General features: G+C 44.9%; 1 protein-coding gene across 1 annotated transcript; it reads left to right on the forward strand.

Annotated features, from left to right (window-relative positions):
* The first annotated feature begins 287 nt into the window (after positions 1 to 287).
* On the forward strand, positions 288 to 24,937 carry HDDC2 (HD domain containing 2). The gene is made up of 6 exons (XM_028117094.1): positions 288 to 407; positions 1,663 to 1,784; positions 3,612 to 3,714; positions 9,043 to 9,111; positions 20,329 to 20,467; positions 24,574 to 24,937. Exons 1-6 carry the CDS (start codon positions 342 to 344, stop codon positions 24,669 to 24,671), a joined length of 597 nt encoding a protein of 198 aa, XP_027972895.1. The 5' UTR covers positions 288 to 341; the 3' UTR covers positions 24,672 to 24,937.
* The last annotated feature ends 1,203 nt before the right edge of the window (positions 24,938 to 26,140 follow it).

Here is a 26,140-nt window from a genome sequence, read left to right on the forward strand (position 1 = left end):
GAGATTAGGAAACAAACCAAAGGCTCCGTCGGCCGGGGACGGTGCAATGCCTGGGGGGCAGCCACCAAGGCCAGGAAGGTGGAACACTTCTTTTCCACAGGGGTCTGGGAAAACCCGGTGAGGAAGCGGAGGAGGAGGGAGGGAAGGGAAGGAGTCTGAAGGGAAAGAGAAGGATCGGGAGGGAGGAGGAGGAAGAGGAGGAGGGAGGAGTGGAGGGAGGAGTGGGAGGGAGGAAACGGAGGAGAGGGTGCGGGGTGGGGGGGAGAAAGGAGGCGGAGGAGGGGGAGGAGCTTTAGGAGGCGGCCGCGCGGCCTGCTCCGACCTGCGGGACCCGTGGCCGCATGGCTTCGGCGTCTTCTGCGGCCCGGAACCTCCTGCAGTTCCTGCGGCTGGTGGGGCAGCTCAAGGTGAGCGGGCGCCGGGCCGGGCCGTTTGGGGCCGGGCGGGCGGCGCGCGGGGAGAGGCGGGGGTGGCTGCGGCGCCCTGGAGCTCCAGCTCGCGGCGTCTGGGGCCTTCGCCCTCCCTCCCTCCGACCTCCCCGCCTCGCAGGGGTGGGCCCAGAAGCTCCCCAGGACGCGGGGGTGCGAATGCACGGTGGGCGGAGGAAGCGCGGTGGGGCTGTCGGGCCCACCCCAGCCTCGGTAGAGGCTGAACCGCCGAGAATCCTGTGTGGGGAGGCGAGCCTGGTGCGAGGCCGGGGGCTGGCCTGGGCAGCCGTTCGCGCGGTTTCTGGAGAGCAGCCGGCGCGGTGATGTGTGGGACCCTCCGTGCTGGCCTGCTTCTGCCCTGAGTACGCATGGGGCTCACAGCCCCTCTGCTGGGCCTCTGAGCAGCGGGCGGGAAGAGCAGAATCCGTCAGTCCGGCAGATTTTAAGTGGGGTGCTTTAAATCTGCCTCTTAGGTACTTCTAGAAATAACAAGACTTTTTTTTTTTAACAGAAGATTTTATATAGTGCACCCTGAAGTTGTATCCTGTGCGGCCTCCCTTTCCATTCTAGCCTCCTCTACCCGTAATTGGTGATTTTGCAGAATTTCTACAAGTTAAAAGCAGATTATCTGTGTCCTGCTGCATTGCAACTGTTTATACAATTCTTTAGAAATGCAGACTCCTGGGGAAAAGATGCAGTCTCTCAAGATCACATCCTGATCTGAACAGAAGGCAGAATCATGACTGGTGGTAGCAGGAGCAACTAGAAATGCCTTCCTCCTTTCCGCTTCCAAATTGGGAAGTCTATCACTTGTTCAAGCTCAGAGCTTTCACCAGTGTTTTCTGCACGTGTTGAATGGGGTTGTTTGAAGGCAAAAAGTCCCAACTCTTGTAGTTAGGAAAAACACAATACTTTACAGTTTTATCTTTATGTCTAAAGGACTCGTATATGTTCCGTAATATTTACACCTTAGTAATGCAGACTAACTTGACTGTTGGACTCTTGCATTGTATACTTGTGAATTATTTCTGCCTCTTTCTTATTCTCTGACCCCACCGGTTTATTTGATTCCAGATGTTGATCACTTGGTTAGTTAAGCATTTTTTTTTTTTTAACACTTTCTGAAACCATGACCCTGCTTCTATACCCTTTTCTTGGACTTCCCTTGACGAGCATTGCAGATAGTTTAAATATTTATTTTTATAAGCTTCTTTCTCTTCTTCATTTTCATCAGAGAGTCCCCCGGACTGGCTGGGTATACAGAAACGTTGAGAGGCCAGAGAGTGTATCAGATCACATGTACAGGATGGCAGTTATGGCTCTGGTCACCAAAGACAAACATCTTAACAAAGACCGGTAAGCCGATGTGAACTCTGACGCTCGTTAGCATCTCTGGCCTGTGGGTATGCACCGCTTCTCATGACTGATGCCTGTAGCTAATTCTTGCAGGTTAGTTGATCTGTCAAGAGAAATTATTTGCGGCAGACCATACAGGTTCAGGCTGTAGGAAGGGGAATTTCGTGTGTGATTTCTTCAATTGTAAACTGCATTCTGGGTTTTCTCTTGGAAAGTGATAGAGCTTGCCATGGTCTCAAGAAGACATAAGTGTGATATTAGGATTTCCAGGGTCTTGACAGTGAGGTGTGGTATGTGTAAAATTCTCATTGTATTAGGATGCCGTGTGCTTTAATCTAGCCCCTTTCATGAATACTAGCACCCGTTTGTGGGGTGACTTTTTGGAGGGGTATTTGCAAGATGTAGCTGAGAAAGAGATATCCTCTCCTTCAGTCAGTAAGTGTTTAAAATGCTTTTTGAGCACAGGACAAAGTTTCCGAACAATATTAAGACAGTTAGTAAGTCTCCCATGGATGACACAGGTCCCAACTGGCTTCTATAAAAAGCCCTAAATTAGTTATATTCAAAAATTAGCAAGGTTGGGACACCTGGCTGGCTCAGCCGGTAGAGCACATGACTCTTGATCTTGGGGTCATGAGTTTGAGCCCCACGCTGGGTTTAGGGATTACTTTAAAGATAAATACATAAAAAGTTTAAGGAAAAACTAGCAAGGTATTCTAATAGAAGAGATCACGTGTTCTTGGGTGATCTTAATGGAGGAGGGTGGAATGAATCTGAGGAGCTGACCGGGTAGAGAAGTGGAAGAAGGCCCAGTGTGCAGAGGGGAGGGTATGACCAGAGCCCCGATGGTAGGAAGTGAAAGTCTTTATGGAAATGATAAGTAAATCAATTTGTAGCAAAGGTTCATTAGAGTTGAGGAGCCCTTTGTAGATGGTGTGGAAGTGGGATTTTTGGCAAAAAGTACAAGACAAATGTGGTGTGGAATAGAGATAACAAACCTAAGAGTCGTTGGGAGATTTGAGCTGGGTGACAGAGACAGACTGCAGGTGGGACACCTGTGAGGAGGTTGTTAGGCCTTGTGCTGCCTTGGAAATAGTAGGCACGTGAAACAGGCTGGCCCTCGGGTGTATATATCATGACCTGCCTCCATTATTTTGACAGTGATTATCCTCATCACTAATCATTATTGCTAATAATCGTGGCCATTTGCTTAATGATCAACATGTGCCAGGAACACATGATCAAATTTAGTTTTCATACCAACCTTATGATGTATTACTGTCCCTTTTTTACAGATGATAAAATGAAGGCTGACAGAATCAAGCATTTAAAGAAATTAAGTAACTTGGCAAAGGTCCCACAGCTAATAAATGGTTGCTGGATTTGGACCCAGATCTGTCCTCCTCCACCCATTTCTCCATAAGGGGCTCATTTTTGACATCTAACCAGTGTATTGGGGAAATGATTGTTTCTGAATTTTTTATCAGTAAGTAAATGCTATAACCGGATCATCTCCTCCTGGCTTTGTCATCTGAAGTTATCAACCTTTTCAAGTGATACTTAAACAACTAGCCATTTAAAAAAAAAAAAAAAAAAATCCATGCTAACAGTTTCCCCTGCATGCATGTATTCTTGTGTTGAGTATTCACTAGAAGTTTTGAATCAGAACTGTTGTGGGCTAGTAGAATATAATTACTTTAGAAAATACTGCATTAACATACCCTGTGAGGGTAGAGAAAAAAAAAGTGCATCTTCAAAATAGTCTAGAGAAGGAACTTACAGTGAATCTAATTTTGTGTTGTTATTCACCATTTCTCACCTGGTCAGATGTGTACGCCTATCCCTGGTTCACGATATGGCAGAATGCATCGTTGGGGACATAGCACCAGCAGATAACATCCCCAAAGAAGAAAAACATAGGCGAGAAGAGGTCAGTGTTAACTCTTGACTCCACTAGAGACACCTGTTGCTGAAGCAAAGCTAAGTTTATTGGACCTGTGGTGGTAAGGGAGAGCACCTTGGCAGAGTTTGAGCAGTGTCTCAGGCAGGGGAAATCTGGAGAGGATATTTATAGAGTTTGAGGGCCTGGGCTGGAGGATGGTTAGATGGATCTTATGAGACGGACCGCTGATTAGATTGCACAGAGTGTAGGACAGAAAAGCCTTGGATTGGCAGGACTGGTGAGGCAGTCTTAACGAGAGTCTTGAGGAGTAAGCTGTTAGTGCTTACTGTACTTGGGTGGTTGATGGTCTTAACTTCCAGAAGTAAGGATGTCTTCCTGGAGTAAGCAGCACACTGGTGGTTTTTCTCAACCTTGTTTAACGCGAGATCAGGAGTGTATGCCTGCTCCCAGCCTTGTCTAACACAGGGACAGGAAACTTGGGTTTCTGTTCTCATTAGTAGGTGGACATAGATAGTATGGCTTTCATTAGAACGAGGGAAGTAGCTAGAACTGGAAGGAATTCTCATCCTGGTTAAGCTCTTTGGAAGAAAGGTCTGTAAATCACAAGTCTAATCATTATTATAATTACTTGTGAATTTTCAATTAGTCCTTTAATTTATTGGTTAGAAGTAACAAAAAATATTTGTAATAGTAAGAAATGAACATCAAAAAAATATTAAATCAGTATCAATTTGGGCTCTAAATCCAGAGCCCAGGGCCAAGGAGAAAGACATATTTGAGGCAGAGGTTGGAAAATCCAGGAAGGTTTTGTGTTTTGGTTTTTGTTTTGTTTTGTTTTGTTTTTTAATGTTGAATAGCTGGTTCTCAATTCGGGGATTATTGCAAGCTACTTTTATTATAGGAGATTGGTCCTAAATTGCTAAGTGGATGGATCCTTCATCAAAATGCTTTGACAGGGCAGGTGGGCTTGAATAGCTGTTCTCAGAGCTGGGGGAGACTGGAGTTCAGTAGTCAGCAGTATTTTTATCCCCCCAGAGGCAAGAAGCTCCACGTGGAATACCAATTTAGGAATTCCGACATTATGGGAACAAGGAAAATTGTGTAAGGAATGCGTTCTTCCTGCCAAAATACAGATCCAGAATATAGGCTTAGCATCATGACAGCCTCTAAAAAGGGAGAAGGCTGAGACATTGTTTCTCTATAGGAGTCTAGACTGTTGTGAATAAAGAGTTCCTGGATTGATTGGCAGAATTAATATGAAAAGAAACCAATCAGTTCAAGATACCAAGTGGCAGAAAGGATTAGCCCTGAACCCGAGGATGTTGAGCCATGACAGGACATAGAGGAAAGGGATGGGGAAAAAGACGCCCTGATTATACAGCTCGTTTCAGGATGCAGGGTAGTTTTATTCAAGGGTCAGTCTGGACATTGTGAAGGAGAAATGGTATATTGAAGTACCAGAGGGTCCTTGGAGACCGCAAAGTGACACAGAGCAGGGAGAAAAGACAAACCGTCCCCGTGGAGGTACATAATGAATTTGAGGCTTCCTCCACAGAGGAGCAAGTCAGAGTCTTTTGGAGAAAAAAAGAGTCATGGGCAGGTTCTCCAGCCCCTGGAGATGAGAGAAGACCGGCTGCTATTTTGACAGGAGTGAGGCCTGGCCGGTGACACCTCGCGGAGGGGCCTGGTGGGGCACGAACAGAAAGTGTCTCTGTCCTCCTGGACGCCCTGTCGTGGCAATGATGGGGATTTTTCCGGCCGTGTTATACCTCCTGGCCACTACCCACCCCTGTGTTTCCCAGGGGCCTCAGGGCCAGGATCAGGAGGGACGGGGAAAGCATCTTGAAGAACCGGAGGTTCTTAGACAAGAAACCAAAGGCTTGGAAGAGGGCTGGTAGTCCATTGCCTCTTGCTGCTGCTGGTTAGGATTTGGGAACAGAGAGAAAGATCTGGAAGGTGAACAATTCTTTATGCAGATGGTGTTTATGAACAAGATTTGGATGTCTGAACCATGCATTAAGATAATTAAAGGAGGGTTTCTTGGCTCAAGGTGGAATGCACATAATGAGAATCAGGCAGCATGATTTGCCCAGAGGCTAGCCAACTGCATCAGGAAGACTTAAACTGAAGTAGGAGGGAGGGAAAATACTTGGTGAACTTGGAAGGCTGATTGTTTGGGAGGGGAGCAGGTATTAAGATGAAAGGGGAAATGAGGACATGGAAGAAAAAATTTAGGGCCAAAAGCAATACTTGTTGTCTGATCCCCTTCCTAAACAAGATAAAACAGACTTTATACTATAACCCGAGTTGGTGAATGATGCCTCACGGGGATCATCAGGAGCCCACAGGATGGAACTTGAGGCTGGAATACAGCAATAGCAGGTTACATTGCTTGTGGAAGAGAGAAACACGGTCAGAAGGCAGAATCATGGGAGGTATGTATCTGCCAGGGTTAAAGTTGCTAAGAGTTGCTGAGGAGCCGAGAGGTTAAAAGGAGAAGAACCAAGCTTTATGATGGGAGTGAACATGGCAAAATAGAGAAACTGAAAAATAGAGTGAACATTTTATAGAGTGTTGATTATGTGCCAGATACCACAAGCGTTGTCTGTACTACTTGTTTCACCCTCGAGACCGCCCTTTAGGTAGATGCATGCCATTATTCACCCCATTTTACAGATGCGAAACCTCAAGGACAAAGAGGTGAAATACCTTGCTCAGGGTTCCGCAGCCAGTCATAGGCGAGTCAGGTCCCAGACCCCACTTGAATCTATAGTTTGCAGTTAACTCCTTCGCTGCTTAGCCCCACCAATGATGTCTGAAGGATGCGGGATGCTTTCTGGGTGCTTGATGCAAAACTGACCCAAGACGTTTGCTGAAAGCTTATTCAGCTCAGGACTTTCGGCAAATTCTTGGCATGCTTTGCTAACGGGAAGAAGCTAGGAAAATTAACACCCTAAATCTGTATGTGGACAAGGCGAAACTCCGTAGAAGTGGGAGTGGCAGAGCTCACCATGGGGAGGTCAAGTCTGGCATACACAGCCAGCTACCCCGGAGTTTAGCGAAGTCGTTTTCGGAGGGTTCATTTAAAAAGGTAGGCATAATTCTGTGGCGCATGTTGCCAAACAAGGAATATCGACTACCTCGGAGGTCTCAAAGTGCAATCTGATTGTATAATAACAAATGATATCAAGGAGTATAGATCCAGAAAATCATTGTTAAATTTTCAAGAAGAGAGCAGCAACATATTTGTTACTGTGGTTTTTTTTTTAAGATTTTATTTATTTATTTGACAGAGGCACAGCGAGAGAGGGAACACAAGCAGGGGGAGTGGGAGAGGGAGAAGCAGGCTTCCCGCGTGGGGCTCGTTCCCAGGACCCTGGGATCACGACCTGAGCCGAAGGCAGACGCTTATGACTGAGCCACCCGGGTGCCGTGGTTTTGGTTTTTTTTAAGGACATGATGGTTTTAATCAACAGGCAGTTTATCAATACACATCAGTAATTGGATGTCATCTCCAGAAAGCTGGTTTCAGTGTTAGGCTACCTTTGCATGATGGAGGCGGTGTTTCCATCCTTCCCCGTCATGGTCAGACCACATGTCAGTCACTGTGTTCCATACTGGGAGCATCATCCGAAAGGGAATAAGATGATCTAAAAGTTTAGGTTTTTATATACCTGTAAATACATATTATTTGGTTCATTCTTTTCAAACAAAAGCAATGGACAGACTTGTGTTTTGGGAATAATGTAGAGAAAGGCGATCTATTTATAAAGACACCTTTAATTTTTGAAAATGCAAAGGTTTTCTCAAGCATTTTACGGCAATTTATGAAAAAGGAACAAGGGAGAATGCAGACACAAAATACCGTAAATTTGATCCCACTAAGGGTAGTGTGTTGCTACAAACCATTGGAGGTGGTGATGTTACTTTTGAGAGCCAATCGTAGACCCTGGCAAATACGGTTTGCTCTGGAAGTGGTTGTATTCTGTAACATTTTTTTTTCCTTGCCTCTGTTGGACAAATCATGCAGATGTCCCTCAAGTGGCTGGTTTGAGTTACGTGGCCTCCCCGTGGACCAGTCCCCATGGCCCCAGAGATTCTGGCCCAGCTGGGTCACTGCCTACCTACTTGACACTATGTTTGTGAGTGAGGGAGGCACGCTGGAGGGCTGGAGTTAGGCATAGTGGGAGACCTGCACAGACAGTTTTCAGCTTGATATAAGAAAGTATTTTCTGTCAGAGCTGCCTAAAGCCCGTTTAGGAGATTCCTGAGGTGCTAGATTCCCACCCCTGGACATGTTCACAGAGGCAGGGCAAGAAGTGATCAGGGATGCTGTTGAATGGTTCAGATACTACCTGCATGGTGTGGCTAATAATTTTTTTTTTTTTTAATTTGTCAGAAAGAGAAGGAGCGAGAAAGAGCACAAGCAGGGGGAGCGGCAGGCAGAGGGAGAGGGAGAAGCATGCTCCCCGCCAAGCAGGGAGCCCAATGCAGGACTCGATCCCAGGACCCTGGGATCATAACCTGAGCTGAAGGCAGATGCTTAACTGATTGAGCCACCCAGGCGTCCTGCTAATTATCTCTTAATATCCCCTTTCAGCCTATGTGTGAGCCTACAAAATACTCCTGTGTCATTTCCTTTATGTTAATGACAATAACTGCCCGTTTGTGTAGTGCTTTGTGTTATGCAATAAAAATATTAACAATAGACGCCTGGGTGGCTCAGTTGGTTGAGCGACTGCCTTCGGCTCAGGTCATGATCCTGGAGTCCCGGGATCGAGTCCCACATCGGGCTTCCTGCTCAGCGGGGAGTCTGCTTGTCCCTCTGACCCTCTTCCCTCTAGTGCTTTCTATCTCTCATTCTCTCTCTCAAATAAATAAATAAAATCTTTAAAAAAAAATATTAACAATAGAAAATGAATATAATAGTATACAATTTCTTTGAGCTTTGTAATTCAGTGTTACTTTCCTGTTCTTGTTCTCAGGTTTGTTTTGAACTTTAGTATGTTTATGTTTGAAATTTACGTGGGCATCCTGCGGTTCATCCTTAAGATGTAAAATCCTTGGCCTCACTTCTGATATTTCTGTAACCATTTCACACCCCCCTCCTTGTCCTTTTGGTGTCTGGTGTGCTGCAGACCACAAAACATATGCTCAGCGAAGCCCATATGAATAAATACACACGTTTCTCTAATGTGCACAGCTGCCCTCCTTGTAAGCCATAAATATTGTCCAATATTCCGCTGCCCTTTGGGGAGCTATTTGTGAGAGTTTGAGCCCATTATTCGGCTTTTGTAGTTGAGTTGTTAACTAGATAAATGTGATCATGATTAAAATAATTGTTTGATATTTCAGGAAGCTATGAAGCAGCTAACCCAGCTCCTCCCAGAGGATCTCAGAAAGGAACTTTATGAACTTTGGGAAGTAAGTATATATGATACGTTGCTTTTTAATGTATTGTGATGGAATTTATATGGCTCCTCAGTGTTTTAGTTGACTTAGACGATCATGACACGCTGTCTCTAACGTACTACTTTCTGGTTTGTGTCTGTTTTTTGCCACCTGGCTGCTGCAGGAATTTCTCGTGGCTAATAGAAACTTTTCTTCCCTCCAATTTCCCCATTTCCCTTGACGCCATAATGCCTGGTACAGATCTTGACTCAGAGCCCCCTGGATTTCCTGTTGCATTGCTCTCATCACCCCCACCCCCCCGCCTGCCAACCCCACACCTGCCCACCCGTTTCTGGTCCTTGGAAAGAACGTTGGCCCTCACCACTGCGTAGCTCTGACCTTGGGCAGTCTCCTCTCTGAGTCTGTTGCGTATCTGTGAAACCTTGAAGGGCGGTTTAGGGCTGAGTCAGATCCAAGTGAAGTGCTGCCATGATGCCCAGGGCAGAGCGGGACCCTGTGGGTGCTCACTCCCTCCAGTGCTTGACGGCACTGGGGGAGGCCGGTTGGCTGGACAGAAAGGGCAGGAAGAGTGGAAAGAGCGAAGAAAGCCCATTGCTCCCCTCTTCCTAATGCTGGTTTTCATTTGTGAAGGGAAGACAAGAGCAAACAGACCCTTGTCGACTGCAGTTTCTCACTTCCCTCCAGTCTACACTGGCCCTTCCTTGCTTGAGTCCTTAGCCCCTCTCCTTACCCTTGGACATCACTACCTCATACTCTCACTTCTCCCAGGTCCTTTAAAGCCCTGCTCCCCACTCCTGCCTGCAGACGCTGATCTTCCACCTTTCCCTTCACATCTTCAGGCCTCTGCCCTGCCTGGCGCACCCCTGAGCCTCAGAGCCGGCAGAGTTCCCTTGCTACTGCCTCGCGTGCTGGATCAGCTCTTTCCTTGACTTGGGAAGATGGGGGGCAAGTTGGGAAGTGTCGGTGTGAACGCTTGATAGATGTTTCTCCTAAGAATGCCAATTTACTCCATGGTTAGAGTCTGTGGCATGCTGTCATTGCTGTGGTTTAGCTGGTTTAGGGGATGACATAAGCATCCTTCCCTTGTGAGGCTGTAGGCTGTGACACAGAGGGCAGGGCTTGCCGCTGGAGAGACCTGGATTTGGATCCCACCTCCCTCAGCTGAGTGACTTGGCTCTCATTGGCCTATTTCTCCTAGAACGTGAGAATACAGCTCCACATGCCCTTAGCCCCAATGAGGAAATCTACAGAATTCAGGCAACCAGTTAAAAAAAACAAACAAACCTGATCTAACTTGACCTCACACAGTAAAATCTTACCTGAATTAACATGAGGCTGTTTATAGAGTCCCCATGCCCCGATCTTGGTGTGAAAATCAGTACGCTTTGATGTAGAAATATTCATCTGTTTGGCAACTGAGCCTGCCCTAGACCCCAGTAGGGGGTTTTCTGTAATTGGTACTATCCATACCATATTATTTTCTAAATTAAAAATACACTGAAAACTGAAACAGGTTTTAAGGTAAAAGACTGTGGCCTGTTAATGCCTGCCTTGCCAAATAATTGTGAAAATTAAATCTGGCAAAATATGCATGGTGTCTAGCTGGAGGCTGGCTCAGGTGGCGTCTGTTACTGGGTATAACAGGATTGCTTCAGGGAAAAGAGTCCCTTGTGCCAAAGTATGTACTTGCAAGTGAACTTCTGGAACACTATGAATTGAGGAATAACGGAATGGAGCTGGGTTGCATTTCATACACAGAAAGAAAAAAAAAATGGCCCCGAGCTTATGAAACTAATCCCATGTCTCTAAGAAGTGAAGACTCCCAGAATTTGAAAACCTTTTATAAGAATTGGTACCCTTGTGTTTCCTAATTATTGTAAACACAGTGGCAGTATCTGTTAAATTATTTTCTCAGTTAGCCATCAGCAACTGGCTAAAAAAAGCTGATGTAACTTGACCTCACACAGTAAAATCTTACCAAAATTTACTTTAATGACAAAAATTAATTTACTTTAAATTTACTGCAAAATCTCCTTTAATTTAATTAAGTAGCTTCCAAAAAGACTTTGGATTTGGAAAAAAATATAAAATACAGAGCATTAAGTGACTTGATAACCCCCAAAACGAGTGACGGTTTTATGATCTGGTTAAAGTCATTGGTTGAATTAAGCTTGTTAAAGAAGATCTCAGGCCAGGTACACAGTTGGCCGCTTGGAATGTGACAGTCCTCCTTGAGAATTGTTGCTGCCGGGCCAGCCAAGAGCTTAAAAGAAGATAGCAAGGAATTAAATTACTTTGTTGGTGAGACTGTGGGATGTTGATTGATGTGGAGGAGAGAAATTGAGAGCTTTTTTGCTTTCTGACATGAACGTCATCTTTGCATGCTCTAGGAGGGTTGGGAGCTCGTTTTTCTATTAAGAGCCAGAGGGGACAAAATGAGGACCATATAAATAAGCAGCAACACATTTTTCAGACAGAATTATGGAAATTTATTCAACAGAGAATAGTATTCATGGCTCTTAAACTCTCCTTAACCAATTTGTACACCCCTATGAATGAAGTAGCTGCCTCAGGTCAAGAGGGTGAGGTCCCACCAGGGCCCGGAGGTACAGGCTGAGCATACATAGAAGCCCCAGTGTTTACTCTCCACGGAGAGTGTGCATGTGTGTGTGGGTGCCGGTGCAGGTGGGCACATGTATATTTAAGTTTATTTAGAAATCATGGAAACAGAGCAGGAAAATGGACATCTCTAATATCTAATATTATTTTGTAAAGAGAGTGTTAAACATTAGAATTATCCCTAATTTCTTTGACCATTTCTCCCCATCCTGTGCCTGTTAAAGCCTAAATTTCAGGAACCTGGAGTATCACTTTCCACAGTACATGTTTCTCACAGCCCACAGAATCATCTGACGAAAAAGCCTAGCTCTGGGCGTGGTACCTCAGAAGAAGATACTCCTCTCCTCTCTTCTCTCCATCATATGGATGAATTGTGTACCCCTAAAATTCACGTGTACCTCCGAATAAGACCTTATTAGAAGATAGGAATTTTTTTCTTCTCCATTCAATAGTTTATTCTCAATACCTAGTAAAATATACAATGTGGGCAATAAATACTTGTTGAATGAATTGACAGGGCTTTTTACTGATACTGTGAAGGAGGTTTTTTTTTTTAATAATTATATTTCAAATTTTTATTGTTCATCCTGAAATATAACTATATCATTTCAAGTGTTCTCCAAAGAGGAAATGATAACTGGAGATTTTTTTTTTTTTTTTGAGATAGGATCTAAAAAATTTTTTGGAGATAAAATTTTTACAGAGGCAATCCAGTTAAAACGGGGTCATTAGTGTGGGTCCTAATCCAGCATGACTGGTGTCCTTGTAAAAAGGGGAACTTGGACACAGAGACATATATTGGGGGAGCATCATGTGAACATGAGGGAGTCCTTCTATAAGCCAAGGAGAAGGGCCTGGAGCAGATTCTTCCTCACAGCCCTTGGAAGGAACCAGTCCTGCCAACACCTTGATTTCCAACTTTAGCCTCCAGAGTTAATGAGACAATAAATTTCTGTGGCTTAAGCCCCAGTATGTGGTTCTTTTTATAGCAGCCCTAGAAAACTAATTCATTCTCTCTATCTCTCTCTTTTTCCTCTCTCTCTAATATCTTTGGTACTCTGTAGTGGCTACTTTTAATATGCTTACCTATTTTTTAATTATCTCTGTATTCTTTCTTTGATTCTTTACTGTGTCTGTTAGAATTCTGTAAACTTAAAACTGGAAGAAAACCGATGTCCAAGGGTCTCTTAGGTAGCAGGTGACAAAGCCTGCCTCCTCATTCAACATTTTCTTTATATCATGATGCAGTGTGGTGGTTAATTGAACAAGCACTTACAGTTTTATCATATTTAGGACACCATACTAGTTACTTATTTGTAGTAAGAGACTCTCTTAGTGACCTAGGACTGCTGTAACAATTACCAGAAATTTGGATGGCTTTAAACAACAGAAGTTTATTGTCTCACAGTTCTGGAGACTAGAAGTCCAAAATCAAGGTGTTGGCAGGGCCATCCTCTGAAGGCTCCAGGGAAGGATCCTTTCTTGCCTCTGCCTGGCTTCTCATAGATGCCTCTTCTATTTTTATTTCTATTTATTTATTTATGTATTTATTTTTAAAAGAGAGAGAGCGTTTGTGAGTGGGATGGGGAGGGGCAGAGGGAGAGAGAATCTTAAATAGGCTCCACGCTCAATGAGGAGCCCGACTCGGGACTTGATCTCACGACCCATGAGATATGACCGCAGCTGAAATCAAGAGTTGGACGCTTAACCCATTTAGCCACCCGGGGAACTCCTCTGATAGACGCCTCTTCTGGCTTCGGTATTCCTTTCCTTAAAGACACACTGCCCCAGTCTGGGCCTCCGTAGTCAGTGGTGCTCTCCCTGCGTCTGTATCTGAGCCCAAATTTCCCTCTTCTTATAAGGACCCTAGTCATTGGATTAGGGTGCATCCTAATCCAGTATGACTTTATCTTAATTTGATTACATCTGCAGAGATCTTACAAGATCACATTCATAGATTCCAGGTAGACATGAATTTGTGGAGAACACTATTCAACCCAGTATATAGACTCATATTAACTTAAGCATTTTTATAATGCATGTCCAGCATTAGTACTTGGACTTCAGTGTCCAATTTCCAGGGTTCACATACTCTGTTTACTACCAGTGTGATCTTGGGCAACTTACTGAACGTCTGTGTGCTCAATATCCTCATTTATAAAATGGCAACAGTAATAGTATACCTATCTTATAGGTTGTATGGCATTCAAATTAATTAATATATGAAAGGACTTGGAGTATTGCTTGACGCATGGTAAGCTCTATCTTTCCCCTTCTCCAGTCTCTATGTTCTGATTTTGGTTTAAGAAAATATGGTCGTTCTGTGTCTGGGGAACTTAGAACTTAGTACCAGTTACATAGGAAATGCCTGTTGATTGATTTCTAAATGTTAGTCATAGCTGTTCATCACTGTAAATAGCTGTCAGCCCAGATGGTCGTGTCTATTTAATACAATTAAACATCCTTGATTATAATTTATCTTTGTCATAAAAGTGTGAAATCAAATATCAGCAAGTCAAGAGAAAACATTTTCGTTCTTCTCAAAGTATCACAGAAAGATGTTCACTCCACCACCTGCCTTTCACTTTAAAGAAATATCGCCGTGAGTCCCCAGACAAAGCAGGAGTTGCTCCTCATCCAAGATGCCTGGCATACCCACCTGCCCTGGGATTGTGTCCCGCCCCGAATTTTCTCCACGTTGCCCGAAGTTCAGTCAGTTGGAGATACAGTGGGTGAACAGGTACCCCTTAAAAAAAGTCTCCCTACAAAGGACACTTTGTAGTTCAGGTGCAGTATTTTATTGGGGAGTCCGATGCAGAACAACATGCGGATCCTAGGTCCCAGAGGGAGAGTCATTAGGAGGTGGGAAAGTGGAAGATGCCAGAGAGAAACTTCCGGTAACGCTTCAGTCGGGCCAGCCGGTCCCCAAGGAAGAGGGAGGAGACTTGTGGCCTCACGTCCCTTCCTTCCTTTCTCTTACCTTTTAGGACCCAGACTGTATCTCTTTCCCACTTGAACTCCTTGTTCTTCTGTTGCTCCACAGAACCCCAGTCTGAGTCATTTCGATAATTTGGCTTCCCTGGTCCCACCTGGAGGCTGCAGAGTGCTGATGCAGGGACCCTTCTGTTGCCACCTTAGGGACTGGGGTCACTCACTCCCCGTCCAGGACCCCAGGCTCTCCTGAGCCTCAGGGCTGCAGCGCCACCTCTGGGGCACCACGCAGCCTGTCTTGGGCCCCATGTCACCTGTCCATTGCTCTCTTCGCCCACCTGCTTTGCCTCTCCTCACCCACCTTGACAGCAAGTAATCTTGTCTCCTTCAATGAGAAAAGAAAAGCTTCCAGATGGGAGCTTTTTTCAGCTTGTTTGTAAGGCTTGTAAATAATGTCTCTGTACCCTATTTTGAAATAAACTTCCCTGGACACACATTTCCCCACTTCCCTTCGCCACCGGATAGGTAGGGCATTGTCGCCACTGCCCCCAGGCCGCCGTGTGACTCAGCCCCGCGTGCACGGCTCGTGCGGGGGTCACGGACTGCCTCGGTGCGGCCCCGTCCGGCAAGCCCTTCTCTGCCCGGGGGCCCCCTGACACCCGGGCCACACGGAAGATGTTGCCTTGCCTTGGTGAAGTTCTCTCCTCCCTCGGGTCTGTGACGTTGCTCCCTCCTGATTTTCTTTTGTACCTTCTGGGCTCTTCTTTCTGAGTTTGTTCAGGTGTTCCTCTTCCTTGGCCGACTGGGTCAGAGCCGGTGGTCCTTTCCTAGGGCTGTCTCCTTGGCCTTCTCCCTTCTACACAGTCCTCCCAGGCTTCAGTGGCCACATCTTGATTACTCCGAGTGTTCTCCTGAAAATCTTCCTCCTAAGCTCCAGACTTACAAATCCAGCAGCCTAATGGGCAGCTCCACCTAAGTATCCTGCCCAGCCGGTTCATGGCATCCTCATTTTCTACAGTCATTTTCATTATTTTTAAAACCATTTTATTGAAAAGCCAAACACAGAAAAGGACACAAACACCTGTGTGTAGCATAATGAGTTACTGGAAGGGTAACATCCTTGTAACAACCACCTACATCAAGACTTGGAACTGTGCCGGGCCGCCTGGGTGGGTCCGTCGTTAAGCGTCTGCTTTCGGCTCGGGTCATGATCTCGGGGTCCGTCCTGGGATTGAGCCCTGTGTCAGGCTCCCTAGCTCCGCGGGAAGCCTGCTTCTCCCTCTGCTGCTCCCCCTGCTGTGCTCTCTCTCTCGCTGTCAAATAAATGAATAAAATCTTAAAAAAAAAAAAAAGATTTGGAACTGTGCCACTCCCCTCTAGAAGCCCTTTCTTGTGCCCAGACCAAGCCCGACCACTCCCTCCAACAGTAACCACTGCCCTGATTTTCACAGGGATCACCTGAATTTCTTCACAGATTTATCACCCAAGCGGTCATCCTCCAAATTGTAGTTTAATCCTGTCCATTTTTTTAAAGCTTTAATATATCTCTTAAATCTCCTTTAATCTACAGTTGCCCCTCCCCTCTGACCCCACCCCATCTCTTTCTCTTTCTTGCAAATTGTCTGTTGACGAATCCAGACCATTTGGCTTACAGAGTTTTCCATACTCTGGGTTTTGCACACTCATGATGCAGTTCTGTTCCTCTGTTTTATTTTCTGCAGATTGGCCTCTGAATCCAGAGACTGGATCAGACTCACGTTGGATCTTTTTGGCACAACCATAGATGGTGTTGGATTCTTTATCCTGAGGCACATAATGTCTGGGTTTTTTTGATGCATTGAGAATTGTAATACACTAATGTTTTTGTCTTGTTTTCATTTAGTAGCTGAAATAATTGTATTAGCAGAGGCTTCTTCCACATCTCTTTGGTTGCAGTTCATATAGGAAAGGTGGGGTAGAAACTTGACTTTGGTCACTTCCTTGATAGCAGGAATGGCAGGGTAATCCAGCCTCATTCATCTCAAACATGCTTCAGCCAGACCTCCTGTTTTGTGTTTTTTGTTTCAATAGGTAATGTTATTTCAAGACCACAATATGTGCAGTGGCGTGCTTGCTGCTACTGAGTTGGTTATTGTTTTTATGCTTTTTAACGGACAGAGTTAGGATATATATGTGTGTATGCCTCGTGGGTTCATGGTGATATTTCCAATTCAAATACAGTACTGCACGGTTTTCACTTAACCTCTCGTATGGTATGTCCTAACCTCTTCTGTATGACCCTTTCTTCCACACAAGGAATCCTGATTAGATAGGCTTTCTCCTTCTCTGCACATGTACCCGTCTCAGAGTAACAGTTGGATGTACCACCATCATCAATTTTGATTACGGAAAGCAGTTTAAAATGTTGTCTTGCCTGTGGTGTCTCCATTCTTCCTGTATTTTTATGCTTGGACTCTACCTAGATGGTTGCATTACCATTACATTACATTACTCCCATTCTCTTTGGTCATAAAGCAAAGTCCAATAATAATTTTATTTTCCTTATATGTCCAATGCTGTTTCTGCATAGGTGTCCAAAGGATTTTTTTAAAAATATATATGGTAATTTTATTTGAATGTGTCTTGGTGTTGGTCCTTCTGGGTTAATATCCTTAGCTACTTAGTGTGTTTTTAATATGTACTTTCAAATTTTTAAGATTAATTTCAAGAAAAATTTTTTGAATATAGTTTTTCTTTTACTTTGGTTTCCTTTTTTCCTCCAAAACACCTACATACCTGTAATGTTGGTTCTTCTTTGCCTGTCTTTAATATTTGTCACCTTCCCTCAGATCCTTTACATCCTCTTTATTTCTTTTTGACTTTTAAACCTAACTTCCTTTTCAATTTCTATTTCTCTTAAGGTTTTATTTATCATGTTTAAATATCCCTGTGTTTCTGTTTGCTTAGCCTTCACTGCAAAAATGACTTTTTCCTTTATCTCTGATGTTTTTTATATGGTTCTTTCATGTCTTAACATTTTCTTAGCATCTTTTAGTTCTTTTTGAAGTAGTTTCTTACAGATTTGATCCTTTAAGAAAAGAATTAAGGATGTCTCTCTGATGTGAATTGTCTGTAGAGATGTCGTTTTGCTCCTTGTTCTCTTTATGTTCTGGTAGGCTGGTTTGGGATCTCATCTCTGTGCTTTTTCTGCTGCTTATTTTGATACACAATTAGTTTTCCCAAACTTTTGGAAGGAAATTTGGTTCAGATAACTTAAAAAAAAAAAAGGTGTATTTATTAATTTGAGAGGGGAGAAAGGGGCAGAGGGAGAGGGAGAGAGGGGATCTCAGGCCGACTCCCCACTGAGTGCAGAACCCGGACGGGATGCGGGGCTCGATCACACGACCCTGAGAAGTGACCTGGGCTGAAACCGAGAGTCGGGTTTCAGCTCTCCCAAGTGCCCCCAGATAACTTTTTTGAACTTCACAGAGCTTCCTCATCTGCTCTGTTTTGTTTTGTTTTAATATATGGTGGCCTGCGTTCAGAGATCCCCTGGCTTTGTTCTCTTTCCCCACTTTTATCTGGACTTGTTCTTCTTGTTATCCTTACGCCACTCACTTTTGATTCCACCCCCAGCAGTTTCTCTTTCTATGGGGCCCCGGTCTGGAGGGAGCCCCAGCAGGTCAGACTGGTGAATTCACCAGGGCTGGGCTTGCGTGAGCTGCTCCTGGAGCTGAGGTTCTCCTAGTCTCAGGTCCATCAGATGCCCTCTTGCTCTTGCTGATGGAGAGCAGCGCTCACGGCTGGAAGTGATTTGTCCCCACTTAACGTATATTTTGTGATTCGTGGTAATGTTATGTTCCGTAGTTTTGTTATAAATATTCATTAGGTTTTGGTTTTGCTGTTTCTTTGCTCTGTCAGTTTTTTGGGTCTGTTTCTCCCCTTTGCTCCCTCTTGAGTTACCCATGCCAGAAACTAAGAAGTCATTTTCAGCTTTTCCTTTCGTCCACTTCTTCGGCCTTAGTATTTCTCAAATCTGCCCACTTGTCCCATCTTTGTTGCCACGAGATTAGGCCAGACCAGATTCTAGCTGTTCTGCTGGTGCTACCCAGTCTCAGAGCCTGATTTCTCTGCCTCCAGTCTAGCCGTTTTCCACACTGAGGGTAAGATGCTCTTTCTAAAATGTCTGATCGTGACCCTTCTGGCCTGAACCCTTTCAGTGACGTCCAGTAGCGACAGGATAAGCTGAAACCCCTCTATCGCAAACCACAAGGCCTTTCAGGAGCTGACCCTTCCTCCCCCCTTCAATCTCTTCTCTTCCTCCTGCAATTAATTCTGCATCCTGTCATGAAAAACTGCCTGCAGTAAGTTCCCCAAAGATGCCATGGTGTCTTCCTACTTCTAGAGCTTTCTTGGCCTCACTGTTCTCCTTGCCCTGCCTCATTGCTGGAAAATGAAATTGGGAAATGCCTGTACCATTACTTTTTGAGGAAAAACCCAACAATTTATATTTTTAAAAGAAACATGTAATTTCACCAGAATTTGTTATACAGTGGGTGCTCATTTCCTAATCGTCTTGAAATCTTTTTTTCTTACTTTCAATAGAGAAAAACCCTGAACTGCCATGCCTTGAGTATATTCGACTTCTTTTTTGTTGAATAATGAACTTGAATTATTAAATATAAATATATAATTATAAATGTGAATAAGCATTTAAATAAAGATAATTATTTTTAAATGCCTTTGAAATAAAACAAAATGTATTTGGTTTCATATTAAAATGATTTCCCTGTACAATTTTCAGCTCTATCAAAATCCAAATAGCTGCCTTTATAAGAATAAGGCATCTAATAAAAACCGAGAAACCTTAAGTGAGTCACATCACATCACCCTGCCAAGAAAGCATGACAGGTTCATTATCCAGGCACATCTGGGGTGGAATTACAAATGAGCACTTTGCAGGGAAACCAGCTGGGAACACTTTGGTCCTAATAGAAAAACGATTCTATATAGTATTAATTGGGACTTGGGGTTGTGTGACATGTGTCATGCTCTACGAAGCAGCCCTCCCGGAGCTGCTTGTTTCAGGTTTGCACTGAGGAGGGCAAGACCAGAAGGCAGAGGAAAGACAAAAGCCGCTGCCCATCCACTGCCTTCAGCACCACCTTGTCACCAGTACGTGTGCACGCACGTGCCATTGCACGAAGAACCCGCAGATCCTGCCCGTGTCCTCCGGAGTCACACCCCGGGGGGACCTGTTTGGAAAGCAAGGACAGAGATTTCCATTGTAAAGGGACAGCCAAAATCAATAAGAAAGCTAGAAATGCCCTTGAAAAGGAAGCTTGATCGTTTTTAAGTGGGGAGGGAAATAATTTGAGAAGCATGCGATGAAATATTAACTTGAAGTTAAAAAGAGCTCCACCAGTGCGGTGGATGAAGAATAATGATCCTGAAGACATGGTACCAGTCGGGGAGAAGGCGCCCTGGAGCATCGATGCGAACAGAAGAGACTTTGGAGGCCTCTGGCGGAATACGCAGAATGGCCAGCACTCCCTTCTTGCCCGGAGTGCTGAGAGTAAGGGGTGAAGTTTCGGAGGCCGCGGCTCTGTGAGGGGTTTGTGCGTGGTCGGGAGGGGTGGCCAGTACAAAATATGCTTTTAGCTGCAAGTCTGCTTCTCATGGTGCTGCTTTCATCCTTAGGAGTATGAGACCCAGTCAAGTGCAGAAGCCAGGTTTGTGAAGCAGCTGGACCAATGTGAGATGATTCTTCAGGCCTCCGAGTATGAGAACCTCGAGAGCAAACCTGGGAGACTGCAGGACTTCTATGATTCCACAGCAGGTACTCTGTGCTGTCCTCAGTGAACACCGTTTTAGTTGGGCTTACTCCTAGCGTAGTGAGTGGCGTCGCGTTAGTGGGATCCGCTGTCGGTTACCTTCTAATGACACTTCCTTCCACAGGGAAGTGGTGGGCTTCCTGGTGGGGGGCGGCCTGGCGCGTGAGAGCACTGCTGCCCTTTGCTCTGAGCGGCAAGCCAGGTTCACAGTCACATCTGGCTCTGTGCCCCGGGCAGTGCCTGTCCTGGCCTCTCTCTGCCCTCCCTGAGAAACCGAAAGCATAAAGTTTACCCTCCTTGAGTCAGAGGTGGGTTTTGAGATTCAAAAGAGAGAATGTCTGGAAAGTGCATTATAATCTGGAAGTGCTCTATAGAAGTAAAGTCATAGAAGATGGAGGTAGAAAAAGAGATGTTGAAAGTAGAAAACCCCAAACCGTTGAAGTTGCCATTGTCATTATAGTGCTTCATGGCATGGACCTGGAGTTCAGCTGGTTCCAGTTCTGCCCCATATAACCCAATGTAACCTCCAGCAGATTACTTAACCTAGCTCTGGACCTTAGTTTCCGTGTTATTAAAATAAGGATAATTATAGGGACACCTGTCTGTCTCAGTCGGTGGAGCAAGCAACTCTTGATCTCAGGGTTGTAAGTTTGAGCCCCATGTTGGGTATAGAGATTACTTTAAAAAAAACTTTAAGGATAATTATAGAATCTACTTTATAGAGGTATTTCAAGATCTAGTAGATTAGTTCGCTTGAAGTGCTTAGGATAATACCGGGCAATAAGCCTTCACTGTCTTCATTGTGATACAATTTCTGGTGAAGCTCAGAGCCTGTAGAACTGGCTGGGGTTCGTGGCGCTTCCCTGGAGCACAGCTCTGTCTCTCGTCCCCCGGAGTTCCTCAGGCTCAGCTTGGCCCCCATCTCCCCTGAGAGCACTGCTAGAGATTGCCCGTCCGGGACTTTTTGGGATGTCACGTGGCTCCCAGCTCACAGGCTGTGCTCCAGGATATGATGTGCATCATCAGGAGGTGGATTCGACTCTCCTTCCCTCTTTTCCAGCCCCACTTCCTCTGCGTCAGACAAGGCCCTCGTTATTTCTGTATTGGATTCTTGTCATTACCTCCTACCTTTGCCAGCCAGGTCACGAGCTCATCCTGCAGGACTCAGTGTTTCCCTTCTTTGTACACATAGGTATTATTACATCTTCATTTTTAAAACGTCTGTGCTCAACAGCTGTGCGGTCTGAGGCCACTCCTCTCCCTGGTCTCCTTTTCTGATCCCTGTCAGATTTAGGTGTTCCCTTCCTTTTGCTCAATCTGCATTTGGTCTAGAGCTTTCCACAGTGTTGTGACAGTCTGACTTGCGTTCTCTTTAGTGATGTTTTTTGTTGGGTCTCTTCCCAAACCCCCAGTTGCTCACTCTACCCCATAGTAAACTGTTTGAGGGCCAAGACGAGGTTTGTCTCATCTGTTTTTGTTAGAGGTGGTGCTCAGAAATGTTTGACTTCAGTTAAATAGAATAGCAGTCTAAACTAGGGATCAGCAAACTATGGCTCATGGGCCAAGTTTGCACTGTTGCTTGTTCATATAAATAAAGTTTTATGGAAACAGCCACACTCCCATCCAAGTATAACCAGGCCCGACCCTGCTTAGCCACACTCATTCTCTATGTATTGTCTCTACTGCTTTTACACCACAGCAGCAGAATTGAGTAGAATTGAGTAGTTGGCAACAGAGACCACATAGTTCACAAAGCCTAAAGTATTTACTGTGTTACTCTTTATGGAAAAGGTTTGCAAGCCTATTCTAAGCAATGACTGGGTTCCAAGATAGCATATTTTGCCAATAATGTAACTAAAAGTCATGTTTGTGTGGTGCTTTGCATTTTAACACTATCATTTCTTATTTTGATACATTCACAGTGAAAAATAGAAAATGAAACATGAGACTCCTAGTAGAATGAAAAAATGGGAGGTAGGAGGGTCATCTGGTTTAAACTCCACATTTTATTGAGGAAGACACTGGAGCTGAGAAAGAGGATGGTGCGTCCTCAGCTGAGTTTTGAGATTAAAATTCACTTTACTTTCCACTCTGATGCACTACTCTATTAAAAAATTAATAATTGTAAGTAATGTAACTGATGTAAAGAGTGGTTTCTTACTTATCCCAATAATGCTTGAAAAAACAAGTTTAGTTAGGGAGAGGTGAAGATGTACATTGTGACCCTTATGAGGATTTTTCTTTTTAGTACTCTGTACCCCCAGCATGGGGCTCGAACTCCTGACCCTGAGATCAAGAGTTGCATGCTCTGCTGACTGAGAGCCGGGTGCCCCCCTTATGAGGATTTTGAAGGGGACATAAAGGCTTTAGTTTGATAACACATTTTTATTTCTCTAACTCAGTCACCACTTAAGGCTTTTTCTCTTTTCTTTTTGAAACTCTGTGTGTCGAGGAACAGCGTGGAGGCCAGTGCGGCTTGCGGGGGTGGATGAGAGGAGAGGAGAGGGGAGGGTTGCAGGTGAGGCCAGAGAAGTGGGCTGAGGCCCGCCCACCGGCCAGCAGAGGTGGTTGGCGTGGGCTCTGAGCGAGATGGGGACCCTTGGAGAAGGTAGCCTATGGGACGAGCCTGATCTGACTTAGGTTTTGAAAGGGTCCCTTGGGCTGGAAGCAAGGAGACTGACTGGGTCTTCTCGTGGTTTGAGCCAGGTGGTAGTGGTCGAAAAAGGAAGGAGTGGTCAGATTCTGGATGTATTCTGAATATAAAGGTCGACAAGATTTGTGTGGTGGTGTTTATGAGAGAAGTCCAAGGATTTTGGTCTGAGCAGCTATAGAAGAATGGAGTTGCCACTAGATGGGGAAGATGGGGGAAAAATAGGTTTCAGAGGAGAAAATCAGGGGCCCCAAAAGCGAAGGGAAGAAAGCGTTTCAAGAGGGAAGGAGGAGGGTGCCTGGGTGGCTCAGTTGGTTGGGCGACTGCCTTCGGCTCAGGTCATGACCCTGGAGTCCCGGGATCGAGTCCCGCGTCGGGCTCCCTGCTCAGCGGGGAGTCTGCTTCTCTCTCTGACCCTCTTCCCTCTTGTGCTATCTCTCATTCTCTCTCTCTCTCTCTCAAATAAATAAATAAAATCTTTAAAAAAAAAAAAAGAGGGAAGGAGGAGCCATCAGATTCAGCAATGTGGAGCTAATTGGTGTGTCCTCAATAAGAGCCATTTTGGTGGAATGGCGGTAATAGTCTGACAGCATGAGCTTTACATGGTGGGGCAGAGAGTGGCCTGGAGGCAAGGGGAACATAGAGGGCAGACCCAGGCCCAGTGACAAAAGCCATGTGAGAGAGGAAGCGGCCACTGTGTGACAAGGCTGCAGGGAAAGCCATATCCTCAGGATGAGCCAGACATCAGGGCAAGAAAGTGAAGGGAACGTTCAAAGAAGAGGTTGAGAACAGGGAATAAATGGAACAGAGTTAAATGTGGAATGAACAGTAAAAAACAAAAGGCACTGGCAAAACAAAAACAAAAACCAAAAAATGAAAACACAAGGAAGGATGGTGGGTGTAATATTCCCATGTGCCGGCCACTTTGAACCTAAGATAGCTTGTAGGTTGGTTGCTGCCCAGGGCAGCAATCTGGAAGGGCTGATGAGCAGGGAAGACAGCACCGATCAGTGGGGTTTGGTGTAGAAGTGTTTGCAAGAGGCACACTTGCATCCTGGGACAGCCTAGGCCTTCTGCCTTCCTACTAGTCTTTCTGTATGTAGGTGCTTGGTTCCCCCGTCCTTTGCAGTTTCCGAACGGGCAGGGATTGCTTTCAGTTCTCTGGCTGCTGTCCTGAGTTTCTTTGTGGTTCCCGGTAGAAACATTCAGAGGCTGCCTGGTGCAGTCTCCCCTAGCTCTGCCTAATGGGACAGTTCTTTGTCCGAGCCTCCTCCCTAGTGCTCGGTGGCATCTGGGGTGACGGAGCATGATCTCCAAGTGGTCCCCTCCCCAGGACCTGGAGTTGTGTTCTTCTGCGTTGGAGTGAATCTCAGAGTCGAGCCCCGACAAGCCTGGGATCAAGCTGGAGACATTGATGGATTCTCTTGTCAGTATCTTTTTCCCGGTCTTCTTGCCTTGCAGGAAAGTTCAGTCACCCTGAGATAGTCCAGCTTGTTTCTGAACTTGAGGCAGAAAGAAACGCCAACATAGCAGCTCCCACCAGTGAGCCGAGCTCCTGACGAGTCCTCTGTTGCTTCACTCCTGTAACAGACATTGTGTTTTGCCCTTTCGTGGTGTTGTGTTTTGCCACTGTTGCTGTGTTGATTCCCCGGATGTGAGTCTGTTTATTTTCCATTGCCTGGACTCTGGTAAGAAACGTGTGATAGAATCTGGATAATAAAAGAAGCTAAGAACAGGATGTGGTCCTGAAAATGCCCTGGATGAAGGCTGGGAGCAGCGGGGGGAGCTTTGTATGAACTAAATAAATAAATTTTTGAAACCTTAAGCTTTGGCATATTTATTGGAGATTTTAAATCATTTTATTCTAAACTAATAACCCACAACCCTGAAGGCCCGATTCATGGAATGATGGAAAATTAAGTTATGATGACTTTTAAGAACAGATTCTTCAGCTTGACTTAGTGATAAGGATCCAAGGAAAAGAATGTATCACAATGCATTTATGAAATGCTGCCTTGTTCAGACGATCACTCTGTGAAGTCATTGTTCATTTCACTGTGACCTGTTTTAGGCCCTTGGTCACAGACTTGTAAACCTGTTAACAGGTTCTGCCTCTCCCCGTAATCCATTTGGTCATTTGGGGATAAATTCAGGCACACAATGTCAAATGCCACTTGTCTGCCTCTGTGTAATTTTTCCCTGTCTGATGTATAAATATTCAGACCTTAATTTATAAGAACATTGATCACCAGGTAAGAAATCTGTAATCAGAAGAGTATTTACTGGGGTCGCTGCACCTTATGTAGGAGACACAGACCTGGTTTCTTCCCATTTCCTTTCATTGGATAAGTAACCTACCCTGCTTGCCTTTAAATGATGCACAACCACTGAATGGTGAGGCAAAGAAGACTATCCATGCAAACCTGCCCAGTATTTCGGTGTGAAGCAATGATGCCTGTCCCTTTAATTCAAGTGTCAGTTTCCATGTGAGGGCCTGCTAGTCTGGTGTGGTGAGAATATTCTAGGCAGCGTTTCTTTGGAAACTCTGCAGTATCCATGGATACCCAATCTGCCAGAAGCAAAGTGCATGATCTCTTCAGAAGCAACACACGTGTACATATAGCTACTCTGCACTGAAAAGAGCAATGCTGCTTGGCTTCAACATACTGTTGCATCATATCAGAATTTTGGATTTTTTTTTTCTCCTGGCATGAACATATACCCATAAAATAATTACAGATAAGAATTCAAATATTTATAACCAGAAGATTTTCTGTGGCCCTGAAGCTTTACGTGGGATGTTTTGCCTGGTGTAATTTCATAAATTCATAGACTAGGGAGCCTCTACTGGGTCAGACTTAATACTACTGGTCACCTACTGGTCATCATCTCCATTTTCCACCTACCTACCAAGTTCACACTTAGTTCTAAATCTTCCTTAACTGGGGTAATAGGTTTAAGAAGAGAAAGAAAATGTAATGGTGCTATAAATACTATTTAATAACGCAGTGAAGATCAATAGAAAAAG

This window comes from Eumetopias jubatus, unplaced genomic scaffold (assembly GCF_037043125.1).
Source record: "Eumetopias jubatus isolate StellerSeaLion01/CBP00866 unplaced genomic scaffold, mEumJub1_p1.0 scaffold_6, whole genome shotgun sequence".
Lineage (NCBI taxonomy): Eukaryota > Metazoa > Chordata > Mammalia > Carnivora > Otariidae > Eumetopias > Eumetopias jubatus.

Coding starts and splice junctions, on each gene's coding strand:
- HDDC2 (XM_028117094.1), top strand. CDS start 342: ATGGCTTCGGCGTCTTCTGCGGCCCGGAACCTCCTGCAGTTCCTGCGG. Junction 3,715..9,042: donor AAAAACATAGGCGAGAAGAG/GTCAGTGTTAAC, acceptor TTGATATTTCAG/GAAGCTATGAAGCAGCTAAC. Junction 20,468..24,573: donor CTTCTATGATTCCACAGCAG/GTACTCTGTGCT, acceptor CTTGCCTTGCAG/GAAAGTTCAGTCACCCTGAG.